Below are 21,455 nucleotides of genomic sequence, written 5' to 3'. Positions count from 1 at the left end.
ACTTTTAAAAACTTGTATCACTCTTCCTTTGTGCACCCTTCCTGGGTCCTCCTCCAAATGCCTGCCGCTCAGAACACACACGGTGGGGCCATCAGTGCTCTTGCGCAAAGACCTTTCTGGGGACAGCGAGACCCTAATGTAACATTTGCAATCTTGTTTTCATACCTCAGGAACATTTGCCGTCTGGGCTTCCAAACATCAATGGACACAGTGGCCTGAGGTGACAGAAATAAACACCGAGGGTCTACTGGGGAGGACGGACAGGGCACGGCCGGCCACACTGCTGGAAGCTAACGGGCCCTTTTCACAGAGTCTGCAAACCGTAACTTTTTTTTTTTTATTGAGAAACCGTTTTTTCTTACAGAAAGCAGCAAGTACATTATAAATAACACGAGTAACAGCATAGAGGTACTGGGGGGCCATAAACCAGGAGGTTTGCCGTTTGAAAGAGATGAAAAAATAAAATAATAATAATTAACCCAAAAGCTCAAGCAGAGGGGGAGGAGGCGGCGCGGAGGCAGAGAACTCAACTTACAGAGGTGAGGTCTGCAAAGCCCAAGGGAGAGGCTTTAGAAGGTTTAGTTGAAGAGGAGGAAGCGAACGGATCTTTTCCACTAAATGGGTCCCCAAAGCCCTTTTTATTTTGGAACGGGTCACTGCTGTCAGCCCCGAGTGGCTGGAATGGATCAGGGGGCTCGGGAAAGTCTGTAGAACCCAGCTGGCTTACGGGTGTACTTTTACCTGGAAAGTTCAGGAGAAGAAAAAGAAAAGGAGAAAAAAAAAAAAGAAAGAAATACAAGTTACTGACTGGGGAACAGATTGAGCGTCCCAACTGAGAAGGCTGGGGGCCACGCTCTCCGGCACACCCTACCCCTCCTGAGAAGAGCTGGGATGCCCCTCCCTGGGGCAACCCGGGATCCCCACGATCTCAGCTTTACTCTGGCTTTATCCCCTGCAGGCTTCACAGTCTGTAGAGGTTGGAGGAAGCCACTTCAGTGAACCCTCCAGACCCCCCCCCACCATCCACACCAGCTCCAATTTCTGCTTTACATGCAGGCGCGATCAAAGCGATTCATCTTAGATGGTAACACATTTACCTAAGGCTAAGTTAAGAAAAAAAATTTTGGCTGAGCAGAAAAATATACTGCAAGCTTCCAACAATTAAGAAAAAGGGGGATAGGTCGTTTGCAGTTAGAGGGGAGTTCACACTGTGAGCAGAGTTAGCCGGTGTCAGTCGTGAAGGTCTGGAGGCAGCTCACCAGACAAGTCCCCTCTGCTGTTCTGTGCTTTAAACCCCTCTTCAGCTCCTGCTTCTATCCCTTTGGTGATGGCTGCTCCAAGGGGCAGAGTTTGGGCCATTCTGGGCTCTCTCTTGTAGAGAGGGTGGCTCTAGGATGCCTGGGTCCCGGCAAGGAGGTCTTGACAGGGATGTGGGATATAGGTGTTTAAAATGGGAGGTTACCCAGGACTCCAGACCATGCCCTGTGGGGGGTGCAACAGAACACGAGACGCCTAAGGGCAAGTGGCTTTTCCCAGCAAGTCCTGCCATCATGCCAGAACAGTCCACTAGGAACCAGGGCCCTTTCCAGGCCAGCTTAGCAATGGCAGACCCCACTTGGTAGGCTTCCAGGCTCTGCTGGTTTGGCAGGCCAGGCTCCTGCCTGACGCTCCTGCTCGTCTGCACAGTGACAGCTACAGAACTGTCCTGTGGCCACGAGTCACTTCACAGTCAGTCCTGGGACCCAGGGAGCAGCAGGCCATGCGATACGGAAGGGGCCCGACCACATGGCGGGCATCAGGCCCTCTCTCCTGCAGCACTGCTTTCTACGTACCTCTTGTCCCTTCTTTCCTGTTGGGCCCAGGTCCTCAGGCTGCCCCTCCAGCACCAAATGCTCCTCCCTGGGCTGCCTCCCTGCCATGGCTTCCCCACTTCCCCCTCCCCTTCTCCTCCCGGACCCCAGCACGCCCACATTAGCCTTGAAGAACTGGCTCCCCCAAGGCCAGTTGGCTCAACAGCCCACTCCCTGGTCCAAGGGATGAGGCTGCAGGTGAGCCAAAGCCTTCCTGGCCCCTGGCACTGCCGGGAGAGGCGAGAACTGGGGCCTCCATCCCTTCCCCTCAGCACAAGGCAGGCAACTCAGGTGGGAGGGACCAGGTGGGCCTGCCCAGCAGCTTGAAAACAGGCTCTAGACTATCCTGCTGGGAGCAGGGCTGGGCAGGTGTCCCCCAGGCGCATGCCAAGCAGGAGGGAGGGTGGGAGTAGGTCCAGCACAGCCTGGTCCACGTGCCCGCACCGTGTCCAGATGCTTGTTTTTTCTCTGCAGCTGCAGCCCAGGCAAGCAGCCCTCATCCCTTCCCGGGTGCCTGGGAAAGGCCTCCCCAGCCATTCACCATTTCAGCTTCCAGCGCCACAGCCTTTGCACATGCTGATTGCGGCCCTGTTTGCATCTCCCTGCTGCTCTGGAAACATGCTCCGAGGCCTGGATCATCCCACCCCTGCCCTGCCAGGCCCAGTCCTGTGTGCCTGCTGCTCCCTGCCTGGAGCGACCGCCCTCCTGCCTCTGCGGTGCTGTCATGCGGGGCTAGGTCACTATGTCCCGTACTGTGGGGTTTCTCTCCCTCTCTCAACAGAACACGAGCTCCCGAAGCTTGAGGGCCCATGCTTACCCAGCGGCAAGTCTGAAGTCCCCTACAGTCCACGCCGAGCCCTTGCAACCTCACCCTGACGGTCCTCCAGGGCCTGGGCGGCCCCCCATACTCAGGGCTCCTGTCAGGCCAGTCCCTGTGCCCAGAATGCACCTCTGGCTCAAACAGGGCTGTTTTCTCTGGGAAGCTCCCTGTGACAACCCCATCCCCTGGTGCCTGAGGCAGAGGTCAGAGTGGGGTGGCCCAGGCATGCCCCTGGAAGGTAGTGAGGGGCACGGTCCCACCCCGCTCAGCCTTGGTCTTTTGGCCTCAGTTCCCCAATCCATAAAAAGGGACTCAATTGTGCCCCTGCAATTCACTACATTGGGGTCCTCACCTCCAGTACATCAGAATATGACTTTGTTTGGAAATGGGGTCTTTGCAGAGGTGATTAAGCTAAAGTGAGGTCCTACAAATGGCCTCTAATCCAACAAGACTGGTGTCCTTATAAGTAGAGAAGGGCGGGACAGACACGTATAGAAGGATGCCTGTGCGGACACGGAGCAGGTGGCCGCCTATGGGACAGACACGCACAGAAGGATGCCAGTGTGTGGACATGGAGCAGGCAGCCGCCTACATGCTGAGGAGAGGCTTCAGGAGGAACCAGCCCTGCCGACACTTTGATCTCAGATTTCCAGCCTCCAGGACCAGGATACAATACATTTCTCTTTTCTAAGCCTCCTAGTCCATGGTACTTTGTCAGGGCAGCCTGAGCCGACTCACACAGGATAATGAGAGCCCCCCCTGCATGGCTGCCAGAGCAGCAGCTGGGAGCAGGGGTCGGCCACGACAGGGCAGTCTGCCTTGCGAATCAGGTCTGACTGATGTGCCACGTCATTTACGTGTCCTCTATTGTACTTTTGTACTGCAACCGTGAAGCTGAGCAGCTGGGATTGAAAACACTGACTATGTGGCCTTGCATGGAGAAAGTGTGCACGCCTCTGGTGTGGACAGGGCACTCAGCTCAGACCTGGCAAGCGGTCAGCACCCCACGTTACTGCCAAGTGAGCAGGCTCTTCTGAGAAACTGAGGGACGGTCCAGGCCCCAGGAAGACTGGGGCCTCCTGCCCACAGCTCCAGCTCTGGCAGACTGCTCAGAGGCCCCGGGGCAGCACGGTGCACACCTGCAGCCCCCAAGCCAGGGCCTTCTCCCCTCGGGCGGCTCTAAGGCGCCTGCCAAGCGTCTGCTGAGTTCCTGCACTACTCCTGCCCATCCTGCCTCTTCAAACCTTCCATATACCCTCCTCTCTGACCTCAGAGCAGCACTGGGTGCTGCCCCAAAAGACATGCAGCCCTACAAGAGGCCCCTGCAGAATGTACCAAGAATGTACTTCACTTTCCAAACCTGAGGCGGTGGCACCACCCAAGACTTGATGGTGGACACACAGGTTGCCATGTGAACCAGGCTCCAGGGACTCCTAGAATCCCTACAGCCTTTTCTGGGCCCACGGAGATTGGCCCTCATTTGTGAACCAAGCCAGTGCGTGTGAGGACCCACAAGGCCCGGGGCAGGAGCACCCTCAGGGACAACATGCTGAGAGAAGGGGACAGGGGCTGGGGTTGCATGGGGAAGGGATGCTGACCTCAGCGTGCATGGTCCATGTGGCCTGGCCAACCCCAGCCTCCTTCCCACAGCCACTTCCTTGCTCCTGACCACCTTGGCTATCCAGTCTGGCCGGTCTCTCCCTGCCTTCGTGCAGGCTTGTCCTTCCCCTGAAGACCCTCCCCAGGGCTCACTCCTTATCCACCTCCTGTGGCAACTCCTAGTCCAGCTTCCAGCACACCTGAGGCTTGGCGCGTTGCAGATGCCAATAAATTCGGCTCCCATCGCTGCTGGGTTCCTCGTGGGCCAGGGAGGTTCCTGAGGCTCTTTGGGGGGAAACCCTCTGGTAAGCCAGCAAGAAATAAAGACATCTGGCTTCCCTCCTTTGCAAGAAAGAGCAATCCTTACTGCTGCACTCCCGAGCTGATTTTTTATCAAAAGCTAAATGACAATGGACCAGATAGCAAAATTCTAATGGGGGAGAGTTAAGAGTTGCCAGTGGACAGGCTGGAAAGCCCAGGCCATGGCACAGCCCCTGGCTCCAGCAGAGACTGGAGAGGGGGGCGGTCAGCTGCTTGGGCTCCCGGAGCGTGTCTTGCAGGGGCTGGTCACAGAGGACAGTATATGAGGAGGAACAAAGGGGTCGGTTCTGCAGGCAAGCATGATGGTGCGGATGTTCAAATAGATCACCCACATGTGTGCTTTTTCTCTTCTCAACTGAGAAGACCTTCCTTCCCTGGTTTGGGTGATTTGGGGTTTTTCTGCTTTTGGGTGGGGGAAGCAATTGAGAATCCAGCCTGCTAGAATTTCAAACTGAGGTTTCTCATAAGCAAAAAGATGATCAGGGAGATGAAAAGCACCGTTCACATCAAGAGTTGCCCCAGCCTGATTCTGCTCTGTTGCCGAAACCGTTCTTATTTAGAAATCATGACTGTGTTAATATGAAACCAGGACACGTCAACTGCCCGTTTACAGGGGGCAGGGGGGGAGGAACCAAAACGGTTTTTTCTTGGTTGTCTGTTTCCATGCTCTAGCATAGAGGCCGAATTACTGGACCTGACACGTGCAAAGTGGGGGGCACTCTGGGTCCGGCATGCGCTGTGCTGACACCCAGACCAGAGGCTTTCTGCAAAGGCACGTGTGCCGCGGCAGCCCATGGTCCCAGCTTCCCACTCCACACCCTCACTTATTTTTAGCAGCTACACTTGTAAAACATTCTGGGGCTAGTTCCTGCTTTTATGTAACCACTTCTGCTAACTCCTTAATCATTTTTCTGATTTCCTGAGGTGTAGCTGCCTTAAACATGACAAAGTAATCTGCCTCCCTTCCCCAGACAGACTCATGGCCCGGTTAGGCCTTTCCGTGGCTCCAGGTACCATGGCAGAAGATCGTGACAGATGTGTGTTTCGAAGATGGGAACAAAGATCGTTAAAATAAAAACACCACCAAAAATACTGGTCTCGGAGAGCACCAGGATGGTAACTGGCACACACGGTTTGGGAGCGTCATTCCCGGATATCCACCCAGGGAACCATCTGTCCCCTTAGCAGAGACAGGAGGCTGACGGTTAAGACCCCCTGGGGGTCGGAGGCTGCTGGCTTGCCTCCCGCAGTGACTCCCCGGCAATCAGAGGGAGTCTTCATGAAGAGGGGAGAGGGATGCAAGGTTGAAGGGAAGGCAAAATAGGGCTTATTTCAAACCGCAACAGTTTCAACAGTTACCCAAGCGGTGTGCCGAAACCGCACACAGGACTGCCTTTAGCAAAAACAATATGAACCCAATGGTTTACCACAGTGTGTGCTGTTAAAAAAAACTTGGTGGTCGGCTCCACCCTGATACCAATTTCTTTAATTCTCTTATTTCTTAACTTTTCGAGGTCGCGGGTACCCGCTGGGTTCCTGGCATGTGGGACTGGGGAGTGGTCAGGACCAGGGCTCCACGCTCAGCCTTTCCCAGTGTGCTTTTCAGGAACCCCCTTGGCCAGGAAGGGTCCCCAAAAGCCAGCGACTGGAAAAACAATGGGGTACAGATATACCTCCCCGAACTTTTAAAAACGTGACCGCTGGTATTACGCTGAAAGAGGGTAGATTCTTTTGTTTGAAATTCTTTACTAAGAGGAAAGTTGAAGGTTTTGGGTGATGTAGGGTCTCAATAAATCTACAAATAAATCAGCAAAACATATCTAAAACACACATGAGCATGTGTGTGTGCATCCCTCCCACACACTTGCTGGGTTCTATTTATAAAATGCAGGGCTGCAGTTGGAACATGTAACTACATTGCTGTAGATGAGAGATAAATACAAAAACAACAAAACAAAACAAAAACATAAAAAACAAAGGTTTGTGGTCAGGACCGCTGCCCCACCCTCAGCTACTCCCCTACCCGACACAGGACATTCACACAACTGCCATTTATCCCGAAAGGGACGTTCATGCAACTGTCACTATCCTACAACACGGGCTCTCCACACAACTGCCATTCATCCTATACAACAGGGGACCCCCACACAGCTGCCACTCACCCTGCACAACGCAGGACGGCCACACAGTTGCCAGGTTTCTGAAAGTCACACCACACAGAAGGCGAGGGGTACTCCTTGCTACCTCCCTTCCTGCCTCTCAAACTCCAGCAAAAAAGCTAAGTGGGGGGCATGGGGGGAAAATGAGAAAATGACTGTCCAGAGCACAAACTGTATTTGTAACCACTTGGGAAAATTTACTGAAAATGATGGCTTCCCACCCCCACGTATGGGTGTTTCCCAGGCTCCCACTCTGCGGGAGGTAGAAGGCGGCGTCAGGGCAGGGGCCGGTCTCTCCAGCCGTGACCCCTGGGACCATCCAATGGGCCCGAGGCGAGGGGTCCTGCAGACGCCAGCCCTGCTCGCTCTCACAGATGCATGTGGGAGAAGGCAGGCCCGGCAGATCAAAGCTGTGCCAGGCAGCACGGCCCTGAAGATAAAATCTGAGGTCCCTGCCATCACAGCATCGAGATTTTCCACTAAAAATATTTACTGAATTTGAAGAAAATCTGCTTAATGCATTGAAGGGAACAGGATGAGGTTTGGTGCTGAATTGTTGAGAAAAAGCTGAACAAATATTTACTATCATCCACCAGGCACCCCACAAGTGATGTTTTTCATCCTCTGTGAGATGTCTGGGGTGGTCAAACGTCGTGGAAATCGTACCAGCTGACAAGACCAATGAATGTGGGGTCATCCCACCATCAGAATAGCAGAAAAGGGGGTGAAGGAAACCCCACTTTTGGGGTCCTAAAAAAAAGTCACTGAGCATGAGAAATGCAACCTTTGAGAGGTTTCACAAGAGGCTCTTAGTGACATTTATGATACCTGGCGAGGGCTACTTCAGTTCTGAGCAAAAAACAGGGAGTGGGGTACGATACTTACACATCTCAAAGCAATCTTCCCAACAAAAAACAAACAGACTGTAGGTCTCACCATCTCTGTTTTGCAAAAAATCACATTTGCTTGTTGCTCTGTGCCTTGGGCACCTTGCTGGGGCAGCCGTCTGTGCCAGCCTGTCCTGTCCCTTCCCGGGGGCTCGGGCTGCCTTGGGGGATGGGGAGCTGCTGGCACCCAGCAGCCAGGGGCCCCTGGGTCTGCACCACGGGCCGCGGTGGCCCAGCCTTGGTTCCTGCCTGCAGAAGGGTGCTGAAGCTGCCAGAACTGCCTCTGAGTGGGCACAGAGGCACCGCACCCACTTAACAAACCTCGGGTAACACACAGAGGGTCTCAAGGCGGGTTAGAAGGCGAGTGAGCATGAGAGTGGGAGGTGCAGAGCCTGCCAGGAGCCAGCAAAGCCTGCTGTGGCACGGGGAGCCCCCACTCTCACTCCGTCTATGCCAGGATGTCCCCACAGCCCCTGCTACCTCCTACCTCAATCACACGCATGTGCCGTTTTCCAGCTGACAGCAGCAGAGGGAGTGACACAGTGCTTTGAAACATTGAGATGAGGGGCCACGTTCATTCTGTCAGAAATGTGGGGACCTCACAGGGCTCTGGTTTGTCATACCCACACTTGGCTATGAGGCAGGAGAGTCTGGGCCTGTACCCCATCCCATGGCCCTGCAGCCCCTCAGGACCCTGGCTGGCTAAGCTCTGACCCCTCTGCTCCAGGACCCCAAGCCTGGCCATTTGTACCCCCTAAATAGCAAGTGACAACCATGTCACTCAACTCCCACTCAAAACGGGCTTCTGGGTGCAGCAGGGTGGGTGTGTGCTGAGATAGGCAAATGCTTCTATTTTCAATCTCAGCTGACTGCAGAGCAGAAATTCAGCCCAAAGAACAACCTGTCCCCCAGCTTTCATGTCAGAGGCTGCAAGGAGACGGCTGCCTCTCCCACTGCGGGGAGCAGTGGCCTGTGGCCCTGGTGCCCACGTTGTTGGGGGGTCACTCCCAGATCCTCCCAGCTGGTGGAGAGGCATGCAGAGGGGGCACCATCTGATGCTCCCGGGAGCACCCCAACCTTGAGATTGACCCTGGCTGGCCAGGGAGTGCTGGAATTTTCCAGGCTTCTTGAGCTGGTGGTGAACCACCCATGTCCCATTCTAGAAGTTCACATATACCCACTGAATTATCTCTTTTAAATCATCGTGGGAACGGAATTAAAGTAGTTAAGTTCAGGGCTGAGGTGCTAACCGCATGGCTCAACTGGAGAAGCCATTTTAAAAGTGGATCTTGTGCAACAAGCAAGAGGTCAGGACCGAGATGGGCCAAGGATGGCCACCCAGTGGTACCCTCAGCCTGGCTTTCTGGAGCTCAAGGATAGCTGCGCACGCACATGGGCTGGTGCTGCTTGAGAACTCAGGGCTCCCCCTCTGACAGAGTCCCATGGGGTGGCTCCCCCAGGATGGGTCAAGGTGACCGCTCAGCCAGCGGCAACCAGAAAACCGCCCAAACTACAGAAGCCACCACCGTCAGTCACCCTGCGCAGGTTCATGTGCCCTGTGGGAGGGACTCGTGTTCTAAGAGAGGCATGATTTTTTCTTCCTTTTTTTTTTTGCGAATCATCTGAATCAAACAGGACGCAGGTTAAATGGTGTCTTATTTTCCTGTGCTCATTGGAAGAATTACGGGAACAGGGAAGAGGGACAAAAAGACATCTCCAGCATATGCGTGGCTTTTATTCTGGAGGTGAAAAGGTCATTGGCAGTAATAAAGGGATAATTAAATTGGGGAGAGGTTAAAGGTGACTGGCTGGTTAGCGGTGAAGGCGCGCTAGCTGGTGTCACCCAGGCCCTGCAGGGACCGCAACGCAGGGCTGCACTGCAGGAAGTGGCAAGGGTGGGGCCGGGCGCAGGATCCCGCTATCTGTCGCCGCAGGGCGCGAGGCCCAATCACTGACACCCACACAGCCATTTCCTGCCCTTAAAAAAAAAATCTGTTTCTCTCTTTGCAAATCAACAACTTTTACCTAGAAACTCCTCAGCGGTGAGTTCTGACTGATCTCGATCTCCGGTCCGTTGCAGAAAATACACCATTGTTTACCTGGGGGAGGTGGGCCAGCGCTAACTCTAACTGACAGGTTTCGGCGGCTGCTGGCTGAGTCTGTTTTGAATTTGCCTGCAAGAACCAGTTCTCTGTACTCCAGGCAGACACCTGCTCATTACTGAATACCTGGACAGACCTTTCTAGAAAAAGGCCTCCCGGCACAGTCAGCTCAGTGCCGACGCTGAGGCTGTGTGTGTGTCCTATGGGGAGAACCTCTATTGTTCCCAAGAGCGTGCTTTCTGGCTTGGGTCAGGAGAGAACTGAGTCTCTGGCACTGAGAGAATATGGCCAGCCACGGGCTGCCCCAGTCACACACGTATGGCACCAGAACTCTTTCATGGGGAACCTCAGTGAGGCTCCCAGGTACAGGGGTCCCCCATAGTGACTGCCCAGGCTGACAATTAAAATACACAGTGTTTCTCGCATGCCAAGTAAACCTCAATCAAGCTTTAAGGAAACAAAAACAGCCCCCACAAAGTGTGAGAAATGCAGGCTCCAGGGCACAAGACATGGCATCCAAAGAGTCACATGCGACTCAGACCTTAGTACACATTTGGTTTCAGGTGAGTGACAATGGCTGAGCTTTGCCAGAAAGGACGCTGGAGCCCTCTTTGAAGTTCAGCTACCCACATATGCTCTTGCCTTTTTCAACTACAAAAATTTCTGCGAAACTGCAATCTCATGGGGAAAGGTAGCCCTTAGTCACTCCCTGCCCGCGTGTGGCTGTCTTAGGTCCAGCCTGTCCTCCCCTGGGAAAGAAGTCTGTAACCTGGTTCCTGTACCTTGGGGTGGGTTGGAGGATGCACATCAGGCACATCATACCACGGTTGACTGCTGCCAAAGCACTTTCTGCATGTGGCCACCTGCTAGGCCAGAGTCAGTCCCATTGTTCAGGCAGGGAGACTGAGGCTCAGAGCCCCTCAGGGAGGTAGCAGCAGGGCTGGAATATGAACTCGCACCCTTCCTTCCCTTCTATGTCCAGAAACCAGAATGACTAAGCAACTTCCCTGGATTCTAGGGGGTTAAGCAGCCCAGAGAACAGAGGAAAATGGCATTAGATTTGCCTCTCCTGACTTACAACACTGGAGCTGACCAGGCAGGATTCTAGAAACCTCTGAGGCCCTGGGATGGACAAGCCCTGGTTGGAAATGTGCTAAATCGGAGCCATTCCATCTGCAGGGCAGCAAGATGATACACAAGCCCGTTTCTCCATCTTGCTTCCTGTGAGTGCAGGTATGAAGCTGTGTGTGTGGTCTGTAAGGAAAAGCATTTTCACCAGACTGGGCCGCCCCCTCCGCCTATCTCCACAGGACTGTGGCTCGGCCACCGGGGCCACAGGAACTCAGGAGCAGAGCCCCTCCCCACTTTCTCTCCAGCCACGCTGGGGCCACAGATGACCCCAAGCATCAGGAAGACCCCTGAGTGTGACCACACGGCTTTCCCAGGTGAGGGCAGCTTTCCGAGTGGGAAAAGGCCAGGTCAGTGAGAAGAGCAGAAAGGCACGTTCCATTCCCTCATTTCCAACTGTTGGACTACATGTTTTCTTAAAAATACGAAAACAAAACGAAACAAAACAAAAAAGCAAAACTTGACATCAGCTTGGCTGCTTCCCATCCTGCGCAGCCGAGAAAAGCAGCAGCAGGCCTCTTGTTTTCACAACCAGCGCCCTGAGCACGCCTCCTCCTGCTCCCATCTGCTGTCCTGTCCTGCTACTCATCAGGTAGCTACCTGGCTGCTCCTGGGTTTAAGTGGCCCGACTCCATGCAGTGTGGACAGAACAGGGGAAGGCAGGGAGCACAGCTGGGCCTCGGTTGCCGTGACCAGAGCAGCAGTGTGGGGCGGACACCTGGCTTTGCCTCCCCCAGGGAGCCGACCACGCCCTCTGAAATGTGACTCCTTAAAACAACGGCTGGTCAGACGTGGATGTGGGTATGTCTGTGTGGCCAGCAGTTTTCAGGTTGTTAGAGGTTAGTATGAAATCACAGCAGAAACACTGCCAGAGCATTCAAATAGCAACCACCACACGGTCTGTACCTACCGCCCAGCAGTGTGTACAGGGCAGAGTTTTTCTGTTCAGCTATTGCTTCTAGGTAGGAGAATCAGATGAGAGACATTTAGACCTCTACACAAATACATGGTGGCTGCTTAGAGATTGACCACTACATGCATATCAGCCATTTTCCAGAGCACGTGACCCTTATGGCTTGGTTCTCATCATACCCACCTATGGGGTGGGTGAGGAGGCCCAGGGCGGTGGCAGGCAGGGACAGGTCATTGGGTCCAGGGATGCCACCTGTTCTATGCCCTCAGGCAACCCACGTGACCTCTCTCACTTCTCTTTCCTCTTCTGGTAACAGGGCATTGAGTGCCTGTCCTGTCCATCTTGCAGGTCTTGCTAGGATCTGGCAAGATAACAGCCACGCAAGCGCCTCCTAAGGGTCTATGGATTTGAATCAGTTACCTGGGGCACCTCACTGGCTATGGGAGAGCAAGGCTGCAGCAGACCCGAGCCACAAGCAAAGGTAGCCGGAGACCTCTGCTGGGCATAGGCCCAAACCTCCCAAAACATGGATGGCTTCTCTGTTTTCTAAGTCCAAGGTACACTAAAAGTAGAAGCAGAAATGGAACAGGGAGGCTTGCAGAGGGAGACATATGGGGGTGAGAGACGAGCACAAGTTCAAAGGCAGACCTAAACCTGGTTCTAGGTAAGGGGAAGAGGCCAAGGTAAGAGTTTCCAAGAAACTCTGAGAAACGAGGTCTGCACCTGGCAGCCAGTGAGTGGAGTATCTCCTCCTTGAGGGCTGGCAAACACTGTGTGCTGTGTGGCTCTGCACGCATGTGCATGGACATGCACGTAAGAATGTGGGTGTGTGGGCATGCAGGTATGTGCTAACGTGGGAGTGCGGGCAGGGTGTGCCTATGTATGTCTGGATTATGTGAGCAGTATATGAATACATGCACTATGTGTATTGTGCAACTGTGTGTTGGGGGCACAAGTGTGCACACAAACTGGATGTGTGTGCACATGCATGCATGCTCTAGCTCCCATCTTTCAGGAAGAGTGAGGAGGCCCAATGCCATTCCACCAGGAGACCATTGGGGGTCCCCTTAGGGCTACTGCCGCTAAGGCACAAGCAGCTGAGAAGGGAATTCCTGTGTTGTTTTGCTTTTCTCCCCGCGTGTTATGGTAAATGCCTTTGATGTGTGGCTTACAGAAGTCATCTTTTTAAACATCTGTTTCTCCTCACAGCTCACAGGAGATCTGTATAAATCCACATGGCCCATTGGCCACAGTTCCCTCCTGATTCATGGGCAAGGAGGCTGAAGTGACCCTGAGGGTGGGGTTCCTGTTCTTCTGAGAGAAAGCTCTGGCCAGCCCTGGCGACGGTGAGGAGAGGCAGCATTCTCCAAGTAACTTCCCTTCCATTCATCTCTACCGACAGGTAGACCTTATGTAGGAAGACTGGCTGGCCCAGACCAAAGACTGCTTATAACTAAGGAGTTCACTGGCCTGCAGTGAGGAGGAAGGCTGAAGAGCAGAAGACATGATGGAGGGAGTATGTGGTCCCCTGCAGCCACCCACAGTCCAGGAACACAGGTGAGACTGCCTGGAGCCTAGTGAGTAAGGAAGACCTCCGGGCTGGGGCACCAAGAACCAGTGGGGGGATGGAGAAAGGGAGAGGGACCGGGGGACTGCAGGGAAGACCTTTTCTGCTCCAAGCAACAGCTTCCTGCTTTCAAGTCTGGTAACCTGGCCTGTCAGTCAACAGCCACCACAGAACAGAGATCCCACACAAGTTCAAAGGCTGCAGAATCTTCAGGGCTGTGTGGGAGAGCAGGGCCCCGGGGTCAAGGAGAGAGAAATCACAGCACTGGCCACAGCCAGGGGGAGCAGAGTCTGCAGGACGCCCCTTGCTTGGGGCTCCCTGGCGAGATGCCAGGGCAGAGCCCTGGGGAAGGCTGCCAAGCCGTCCTTCCTCTTCTTGCATCAAACATGGCCAAGGACGACCCCCAGCCCCAACCTCACTCTCTGTTCCTGACCAGTGTGAGGCGCTGGACGGATGGGGTGGCCTCAGACCCCACTGCAATGACCACCCCTGGGCCCTCTGTTAGCCAGTGGGGGAAAGAGCTCAGGTTGGGGTGGGGGCTGCCGGAGGAACCTCAGAGCCCAGGGGGCAGCTCCCCCAGGGCTTCTGGAAACCACCTGTAGCCCTCACAGAGCCTGGCAAGGGGGCTGGCAGGATGGAATGAGGCCTGGTGGGTGGGTAGTGCTCTGGCCACACACGGTGTGTGGACCCAGGCCACAAGGTGCAGGAGAGACCACCCTGCTCTGAGCAGGGGCCCTGCAGCGCCTGCTGCCCTCTGGGCTGGTGAACACAGGGGCCCTTGGTCCCCCACCGTTCTGCAGCGGGGGTGGGGGGCTGCAAGAGAAGAAAGTGTACTGACCGCTGGGCGGTTTAGGCCTCGGAGGAGCAGGCTTCTTCGGAGGCAGAGCGGGAGTATCCTGTTTACTTTTAAAGGGGTCCTCTGAGAATCCTGCCCCTCCAAAGGAGGAGGACAAAGGGCCAGAAGTTGGGGGCTGTAAGAGAGGACACGAAAGAGAGGCAAAAATAACTGTTAAAATGGGCAACAGATGTGCGGCGAGCCAATGCTCACACACGAGCCCGCCCCTCCAGGCTGTGCAGACGGCCCTGCTTGGGCTTGGATCTCTCACAGACCCCCACTTTCCTACACCCTCAGCAAGGGCCCCTTGCCCTGTGAGGGGCAGGCCAGCAAGCACAGAGGCAGCGGGAGCAGCCCCGAGCCTTAGGGGGCTTGTGTCCCGGAAGGGGCAGCCCCACCACACACGTGGCTGCCCCTGCACAGGGGTATCAGGCCTTCCCTGACCCAGGGTCCCCTGGGCCTCCGGCTCACACTCCAGAGACGCATCCCACGCTCACCCGAGCTGGCCTCTGGGCTGAGTGCCAGCCTGTCAGGGACAGGCAGTCCTAGGCACTAGGCCAGAACAGCGGGAGACCCCCTCCTTGCTCCCGGGTTGCCCCCAGGTGACTTGGGAGCCCACCCCCAACCCCTGGTAGCCTGTCAGACTCTTCTCACCTTTGGTCCAGACTCTCCAGCCCTGTCTCAAACCCAAACTGGACCACATTGCTCTGCAGACAGATGCACGGGCAGATGGGCAAGTGGGTAGAGATGACAGGCAGGCAGGTGGGCAGACAGGCAGGTAGGTAGGTAGCCCTGAATGGTCCCGATGCCCGCAGGTAACTGCCGAGCACCCCTCCAGACACACACAGGACCGTCACTAGGGTGCCCTGCTGCCTCACTGTGTAGATTCATCCCTGCGGTCACCCCCATTCCCTCCTGCCCGTTGTGCCCTGTCTCCAGGCCCCTGCACACACAGGGTCTCCAGCTGGGGAGCTCAGCCCACCCTGCCCACCAAGTCCCTCTTCTTCCTCAGAGACTGGCCAGACCGCACCGCCACCCCTGGAGCTCCCTGACATCCCCTCTGGCCCCTGTGACCGCTTGGACAATCTGGTGGGGCTTGACAGACACGTGTCCCCGTACCACACTACCAGTGCGCCTGCTCCTCTGGCCAACCCAAGTGGCCCTGGGGGGCAAGCCTGTGCGCGCCCTCTCCTCCCCAGTCTGCTTTCAGTAGGCACGGGCAATGGGGCAGCCTAATGCTGGCTGAGCCAAGCGGCAGCAACCTGCCTTGAGTTGCCAGCAGAGTGCCAGCTGATAGCCAGACGAGCTGCAGAGGACCAGCTCATCTCAGATGATGGGTGAAAGGGCCGCAGGCCTCCTGTCTACGGGGGTGAGGGGGACACTTTCACTAAAATACAAAATAACCAGGAAAAGTAGGGCGAGGAGATATATGGCTATTAAGAACAAAAGGAATTGGTGGAAACATGCAAAAACACTAACACCCTCCTCAAAGAAGGAAGGAAAGGAGACGCAGGGAACGGTGGGCAGGCTTCGCACAGCAGGGAAAGCAGGGGGATGAAGGGGATGCTCTTTACCTCTCCCCCAGGGAGTAGGCCAAGGGGCAGGCATGAAGCAGGACACAAAGGACAAGCAGGGCTGGGACAGGCTGGGGTAGATTACAAGTGGGGGGGCAGCACCTGCCTCCAGCCACGGGGTGTGGCTTCCCCTCCTCTTCCAGACCCAGGCATGGGGACAGGGACATGGTGTAGACACCAGCATTAGGGAGGACACAGGTAGCCAGACCACAGGGAGGAAACGGGAGAGCAGAGGGGCTGCTGCACACTCAGCCAACCCCACCAGGCACCCTTGCTCTGCCCGGCCCCCCGGGACCTCCAGGGTAGGAAGTGCCGGCTTTGTGCTGGCCTTCCCACCTCATCCTGGGACAGGATGACAGTCCTACTGTCATCACTTCCCTTTCACACACAAGAAAACTGAGGCACCAAGAGGAGATGCAGCCTGACAGCCACATAGCACCTCAGGGGTAAAGTAAGGGCAGAAACCCTTCCGGGCCAGGGCTCCTGTCCTGGGCTCTGTCCATGGCTGCCAGTGGCCCACCCACATTGGTGGGTCTAGGGCCATGCTCTGCACAGAGCATCCTTGTCCTCAGGCCTGATGAGCACACATGCGTGATGCAGGCAAGAGGCAGAAGACCTTGAGGAAATGAGAGAGCCTCATCTCGTGTCAAGCCCACCCCAGCAACCAGGGCAGCTGGGCAAGGAGGTGCCTCCCTTCGTGGCTGCTGCTGCCCAGTCTAGGCTCTGTGGACACTTGTCCTTTTAGGTGCAAACGTCAGGGAGTCTCTTTGCAAACCCTGCTGCTCTTCTGCAGCGCCTGCCTGGTCAGGCTGCTCAGCATAGTGATCAGGGATGGGGTCTGGAGGCCCAGCACAGCCACCTAATAACTGCTCCGGGCCTGCTTCCTCATCTGTGAAATTACAGTAATGACGGGCCCTAGCTCCAGGGCTACGGCAAGAACTCAAAAAGCACATCAGTAAATCACTTCAACTGCCACCATGACAACGATAGCACAAAGACAGCACGACTATCATCAGGCCAAGGGTATTGACATGACTGGAATTCTTTTAGACACCCGCAGGAATGTGCAAATGCCCCATGGGCTATGACGCTTTATTTGCTTTATTCCTGCTGCTCTCTGCTATCCACCTTTCCCAGAGGGAGGTGGCACAAATACCCAGGGGTGGTGCCGACTCATCACTGAGCTTTAAAATGGTGATCTCAGGTCTTTTTCTGGGAGATCTTCTGTTCTGCCTCTGCCATTCACAAACAGTTCAGACCCAGGGCTCCCACAATTCCCACAACTAGAGACAGGCAGGTAGGAATCAGAACTGGTTTCTTAGCGGAGAGGGTGTGATGGGCCCTGAGACCCCAGCATGGCCCCTGGTCCTTGTCCTGGGTTTGGGAATGTGCCAGCTCTGGAGAACAGGCCCAGAGTGGTGCCCAGAGCCCTCTGGACATGCTCCCATTCCGACTTGGGGTGCACAGTGTCCTTGTACACCCAGCCCACGCACTGTGCCCCGTACCACTCAACGCAGCAGTCACCCAGCTGGCTGCGGACAGTTGGCCAAATTGACTTTCCGCCCCCTCTTCTGTTTAAACCTCTTGGGCCAGGCAGCTCACTCCAACAGGAAAGGGTGCCAACCATACACGCCGGGTTCCCCTGCAACTGTGAGTGATGTCACTCCCAACCCCAACAAGGCCTGCACCATTTCTGAATTCCAATTTTCACGATGTCAAGTTTCCCAAGGAGCCTCCTTTGGGACCCGACTCTTTCCGACTCAGGCTGTGGCTTCAGGGAAAGTCGCTATTTTTAGAAGGGTTTCAGTAAAGCCGGGAGGGGCACTCTGGGCTGGCCCAGAGTAAAGCATGTGCAAAAAAAAGACAAGAAAAGTTTCTATGAAAAGCAGCTCTAAGAGATGCATGCTTGGGTTTCACAGTTTAAAGAGCTACTTTAAAGCAAATAGCTCTCAACTTTAAAAATACAGCCCTAAATAGGAATGCATAGTTAAAAAAAAAAAAGCTTGAAAAACACAGAAAATGGGCTGATAACCAGCCAAGTATTACATAGACGGCTTTTCTTCAGGGGGATGAGGTGAAATAATTATGTTCGAGTCTCTTTGTTATGCTCAGATGCCCCCTGAAATCTGCCTGGGGTGGTTTGCTCTTAAAGCAAGGGGACAGAGTCAGGACGGATGCGCGTCCGCGTGTGCGTGTGGGGTGGACCTCAGCTCTGGGATCAAGCCTGGAATCAGATCCCTGAGCACTGCCAAGCTGAGGACGACACTTCCATTCAGGGTGAGGTTAAGCAAGGGGACCACTGTGCATCGCATCCCAACCCTGTGCAGATGGGGCAGAGCTGGTGAGGTAAAAAAAAGCAAAACAAAACAAAACCAAGAAGAAGAAAAAAAAAACACCTTCTTGCCACTTTACTTTCATTTCCCTCAGCATTTTATTTATACACATGATGCTGTTCTTGAAAAACAGAAAGGGCGCCACAGGGAACAACAGCCCAGTGAGGTCAGGGCTCGGCGTGTGGCTGGATGAGTGGCTTGGCTGGAGCTGGTGGGGTCATGGGAACAAAACAATGGGTCTGGACGCACATTTTCCACGGTCCTGTCCAGCGCGCGAACAGGAAGGGGCCGCTGGCTGCAGGTGCACGTGCGGGCTGCCTGTGTTCGGGGCATGAGAACGAGGAGGGGGGCCGGGATTAGAGGGAAAACGTGACTCTAGGTCAGAACAGGCCGAGAGGAAGGGCCTGGCACTCCGCCAGCCCCTGCCGCCTCAGCTGGCATGCCTGCTGAAATGGGGGTGCCTCGCTGCTCCCAGCTCCGCTAGCTCCCACTCCCTCCGCCTCAGGGGCCAGCCTCCCGCTGGGAGAGGGCCCACTTGTGACAGCCTGAGCTGTCACTTGAACCCCTTCACTGGGGGCTGCTGCCACCCTGTGGCAGTTGTTTTCTGGTTTCAGGTGCTGGTTTCCAAGCGGGTACAAAGCAGAGACACATGGCTCCACTCAAGGAGCACAGGCGGGTATAACAGCTACTAAGTGGCAGGCAAATGTGAGGGGACCTCATGCCCTGGTGCCATACAGCCAATCCCAGATGGCATCCTGACCGTGTCACAGCGCTTCAACAGTGGGATGGAGGCTTGGTCCCTCTGGGTACTGGGAGGAGAGAGGCCTCACTAGTACCTCTCTCGGCTCCCCGCTGCAGCAGCTGGTGGTGGAACAGAACCCCTGCCTCTCAACAGGAGCTGGATTTGCTACCTGCACAGTGTGTGCTCATGCCCGTCTTTGGAAACCTAAACAGAATCTCACATGTTTCTCAGAAGCTGTGTGCCACAATCACACGCTGCTAACCACAGCACCCAGCATCCATCCCATCATGTGCTTCCTGGGCTGAATGAACACGGAGCAAGCAGGCAGGACACCCCAGGGAGCAGGCAGTGCAGACTCCTTGCTGCGGGTGCTCGGCTCCCATGCACTCTAGACGTGCCCTCCCCAGTCCCTTCACCACCCTCTTGACTTGTTAGCTTTACCCACCCAGGAGGCAAGATCAGGAAGGGGACTGTGTTCTGCTCATGGGCACCTGACGGTCCCTGGGCTAGACCAAAGGGTTGGTAGAGATGCAAGGCAAGTGTGGGGTCCCACCCTCACCGGCCTGAGGAGCTACCGAGAAGGAGCAGAGTATACACGGGCATGCACACAGGGGACAGGGGACTCGGGGCCACAGGGGGTACACCCAAGGCTGCTTCCCTTAATTCTCATCAGAGAAATACAGGCTCATATTTCAAACCAATGGATGTTAAAGGTTATAGTGGAGAACATAGAGCGGAAGACCCTGGGCTCATTGCATCTCTCACTTGCCAAGGCTGGTGTTTTCAACTTCTTAGCAGTTTCTTCTGGAATTTACCTCAGTAGCCACGGCTTCTATTGGCATTTCCTGATCTGTCTGTTTTGGACGTGACTTACAGGCTGAGCACTTGCCCCACTGAAGATTCACCTTTCTAGCTGCACCTCCTGCTGCCCGCCTCAGCAGGGCTCTACCAGCACGTGGGGCCATGTCCACAGTCAGTTTGTGCCACTGTGGCCGAGTGGATCCGCTGTCCTGCCCAAGAACGGCATGAATGTCACCTATCTTGAGCAGCTCAGTTTTCACCTGTGTGCTTACTCGCCAGGCCTAGCCCTCACTTTCCACACCCTTCTTGGGTTCTGTCATGGGCAGCTCCAGACAGCTGGCCTCTTTTCCCAGACCCATGGTCCACAGTTCTGGTTTCAGCCACTGCACACCAGGCCTGGTGCCCACAACCCTCCCAGGCCCTCTGTGCCTAACCAACGCCTTCTCGGGTTTGTCCAGCTACAGAGGTGACTTGATCGCCTGAGACCTGATGGCTAACAGACATCATCAGGAGCAGCGGCACGGAGAGCCCGTGGCATGGATGTCTCAGGGATACTCCTGGCAGTGTCAGCAGGAAGAAGGGAAATGGGCCCAATCACAGCCACAGGAAGTTTTTAGACTGACTCATAAATGGCATTAACAATTATGCCTGGAAGCCCATGACAAGACCACCAGAGACATGAAGACACTGGCAGAGGTGTAAGGGTTATTGGGGGTAGTGGGCTGTGCTTTACCTTGGACATCTGGCTGAAGTCAGCGAAGCCCTCAGCACTATTGAAGGACCCACTTGCAAAGGGGTCTAAGGTTCCAAAGGGACCTGCAAGCAGCACCAAAAGAGGCAGAGTTACAGGGCATCCGGGGAACATGCCTCCAGTCAAGGGGAAACGCTGCCCCTTGGTATTCAAGGGCCCCCGAGGCAGAAGACCTCTGTTTGCCACGTCTGTTTGCCAGGGTCACACATCTGGATATAGACCCTCAGCAAGAGTCTTGCTTTGACCCAACACCCACCGAGGCTATGCAGGGAAGTCATCTGTGGGTGGAGATTTTTGCTGAGCTTTCTCCTTTGGTGGGGCGATTTGCCTGGAGTAACTCAGAAGCCCACCTGTGACACCAACTCTGTAACCACCAAGCACAAGCTGCTGGCAAGGCAGCAGGACCGAGCAGGGCCTGTTTCCAAAAGCAAGGGGGTCCACAAGCGCACCCCTCCCTCCGTGTGCAAGCCTGTACTCTCAGCTGAACTTTGGTTTCTTCTAGGAAAAGAAATCCAGATGTACAAACCAAAGATTTACACTAAGGAACAAGAAAAGAGTGACCGATAACGCTGGCGTTGATACTGAATTCACCCCAACTGCCAGGCCGCCTTCCTGGAAGGGCGCTGGCTCTTGCCCAGGACGGTGAACAGCCAGAGGGTACCAGCTTGGCCAGACCACCTCAGGAGAGGATCTGGAGGCCACTAAGGATGTAAATGCTGAGGACACACCAGCTCTGGAAATAAAAGGGTCTACTGGGTAGGGCTCCTCTGCTGCCCAAGAAAGAGTCAGAAGGAAAATAAGCCGCCAGTCTCACCGGATCCTTTTGTGGAGACACTGGAGGATGAAAACGGGTCGCTAGATTCAAAGGGGTCGAGCTGAATAAAAGGAGAGAGAAGAGTAAGAAGCAGTCCGTTTGTTCCACCACCCGTTCATTCAACCACAAACTTGCCCATGGCAGACACACACACCATGTCTGGTGCCTGGCCGTGGGGAGTATAAAATGATTTAAACTAAACCCCATCAGAGTCAGATCCCAACAGACGGACCCCTCCTGCAGATAACATCTACACATG

General features: G+C 55.0%; 1 protein-coding gene across 12 annotated transcripts in view; it reads right to left on the bottom strand.

Annotated features, from left to right (window-relative positions):
- EPS15L1 (epidermal growth factor receptor pathway substrate 15 like 1) overlaps positions 1 to 21,455 on the bottom strand; it is an 89,191-nt gene that overhangs the window by 4,962 nt on the left and 62,774 nt on the right. For 2 of the 12 annotated variants that reach the window (XM_036876064.2, XM_036876067.2), the window contains 5 exons: positions 21,197 to 21,257; positions 20,365 to 20,447; positions 14,185 to 14,317; positions 11,777 to 11,824; positions 536 to 741 (listed from right to left, as the gene is read on the bottom strand). In XM_036876064.2, coding sequence (XP_036731959.2) covers positions 536 to 741; positions 11,777 to 11,824; positions 14,185 to 14,317; positions 20,365 to 20,447; positions 21,197 to 21,257 — 531 coding nt within the window. Of the gene's footprint in view, positions 1 to 535; positions 742 to 11,776; positions 11,825 to 11,962; positions 12,141 to 14,184; positions 14,318 to 18,155; positions 18,407 to 19,735; positions 19,841 to 20,364; positions 20,448 to 21,196; positions 21,258 to 21,455 lie in introns of those variants that run through there. The other 10 variants (XR_008992859.1, XR_005022801.2, XR_005022802.2 and 7 more) reach the window with 10 other exon arrangements.

Source organism: Manis pentadactyla, chromosome 12, assembly GCF_030020395.1.
Source record: "Manis pentadactyla isolate mManPen7 chromosome 12, mManPen7.hap1, whole genome shotgun sequence".
Classification (NCBI taxonomy): domain Eukaryota; kingdom Metazoa; phylum Chordata; class Mammalia; order Pholidota; family Manidae; genus Manis; species Manis pentadactyla.
The sequence above is the reverse complement of the archived record's forward strand: the minus strand, read 5'-3'. Positions and strand labels throughout refer to the sequence as shown.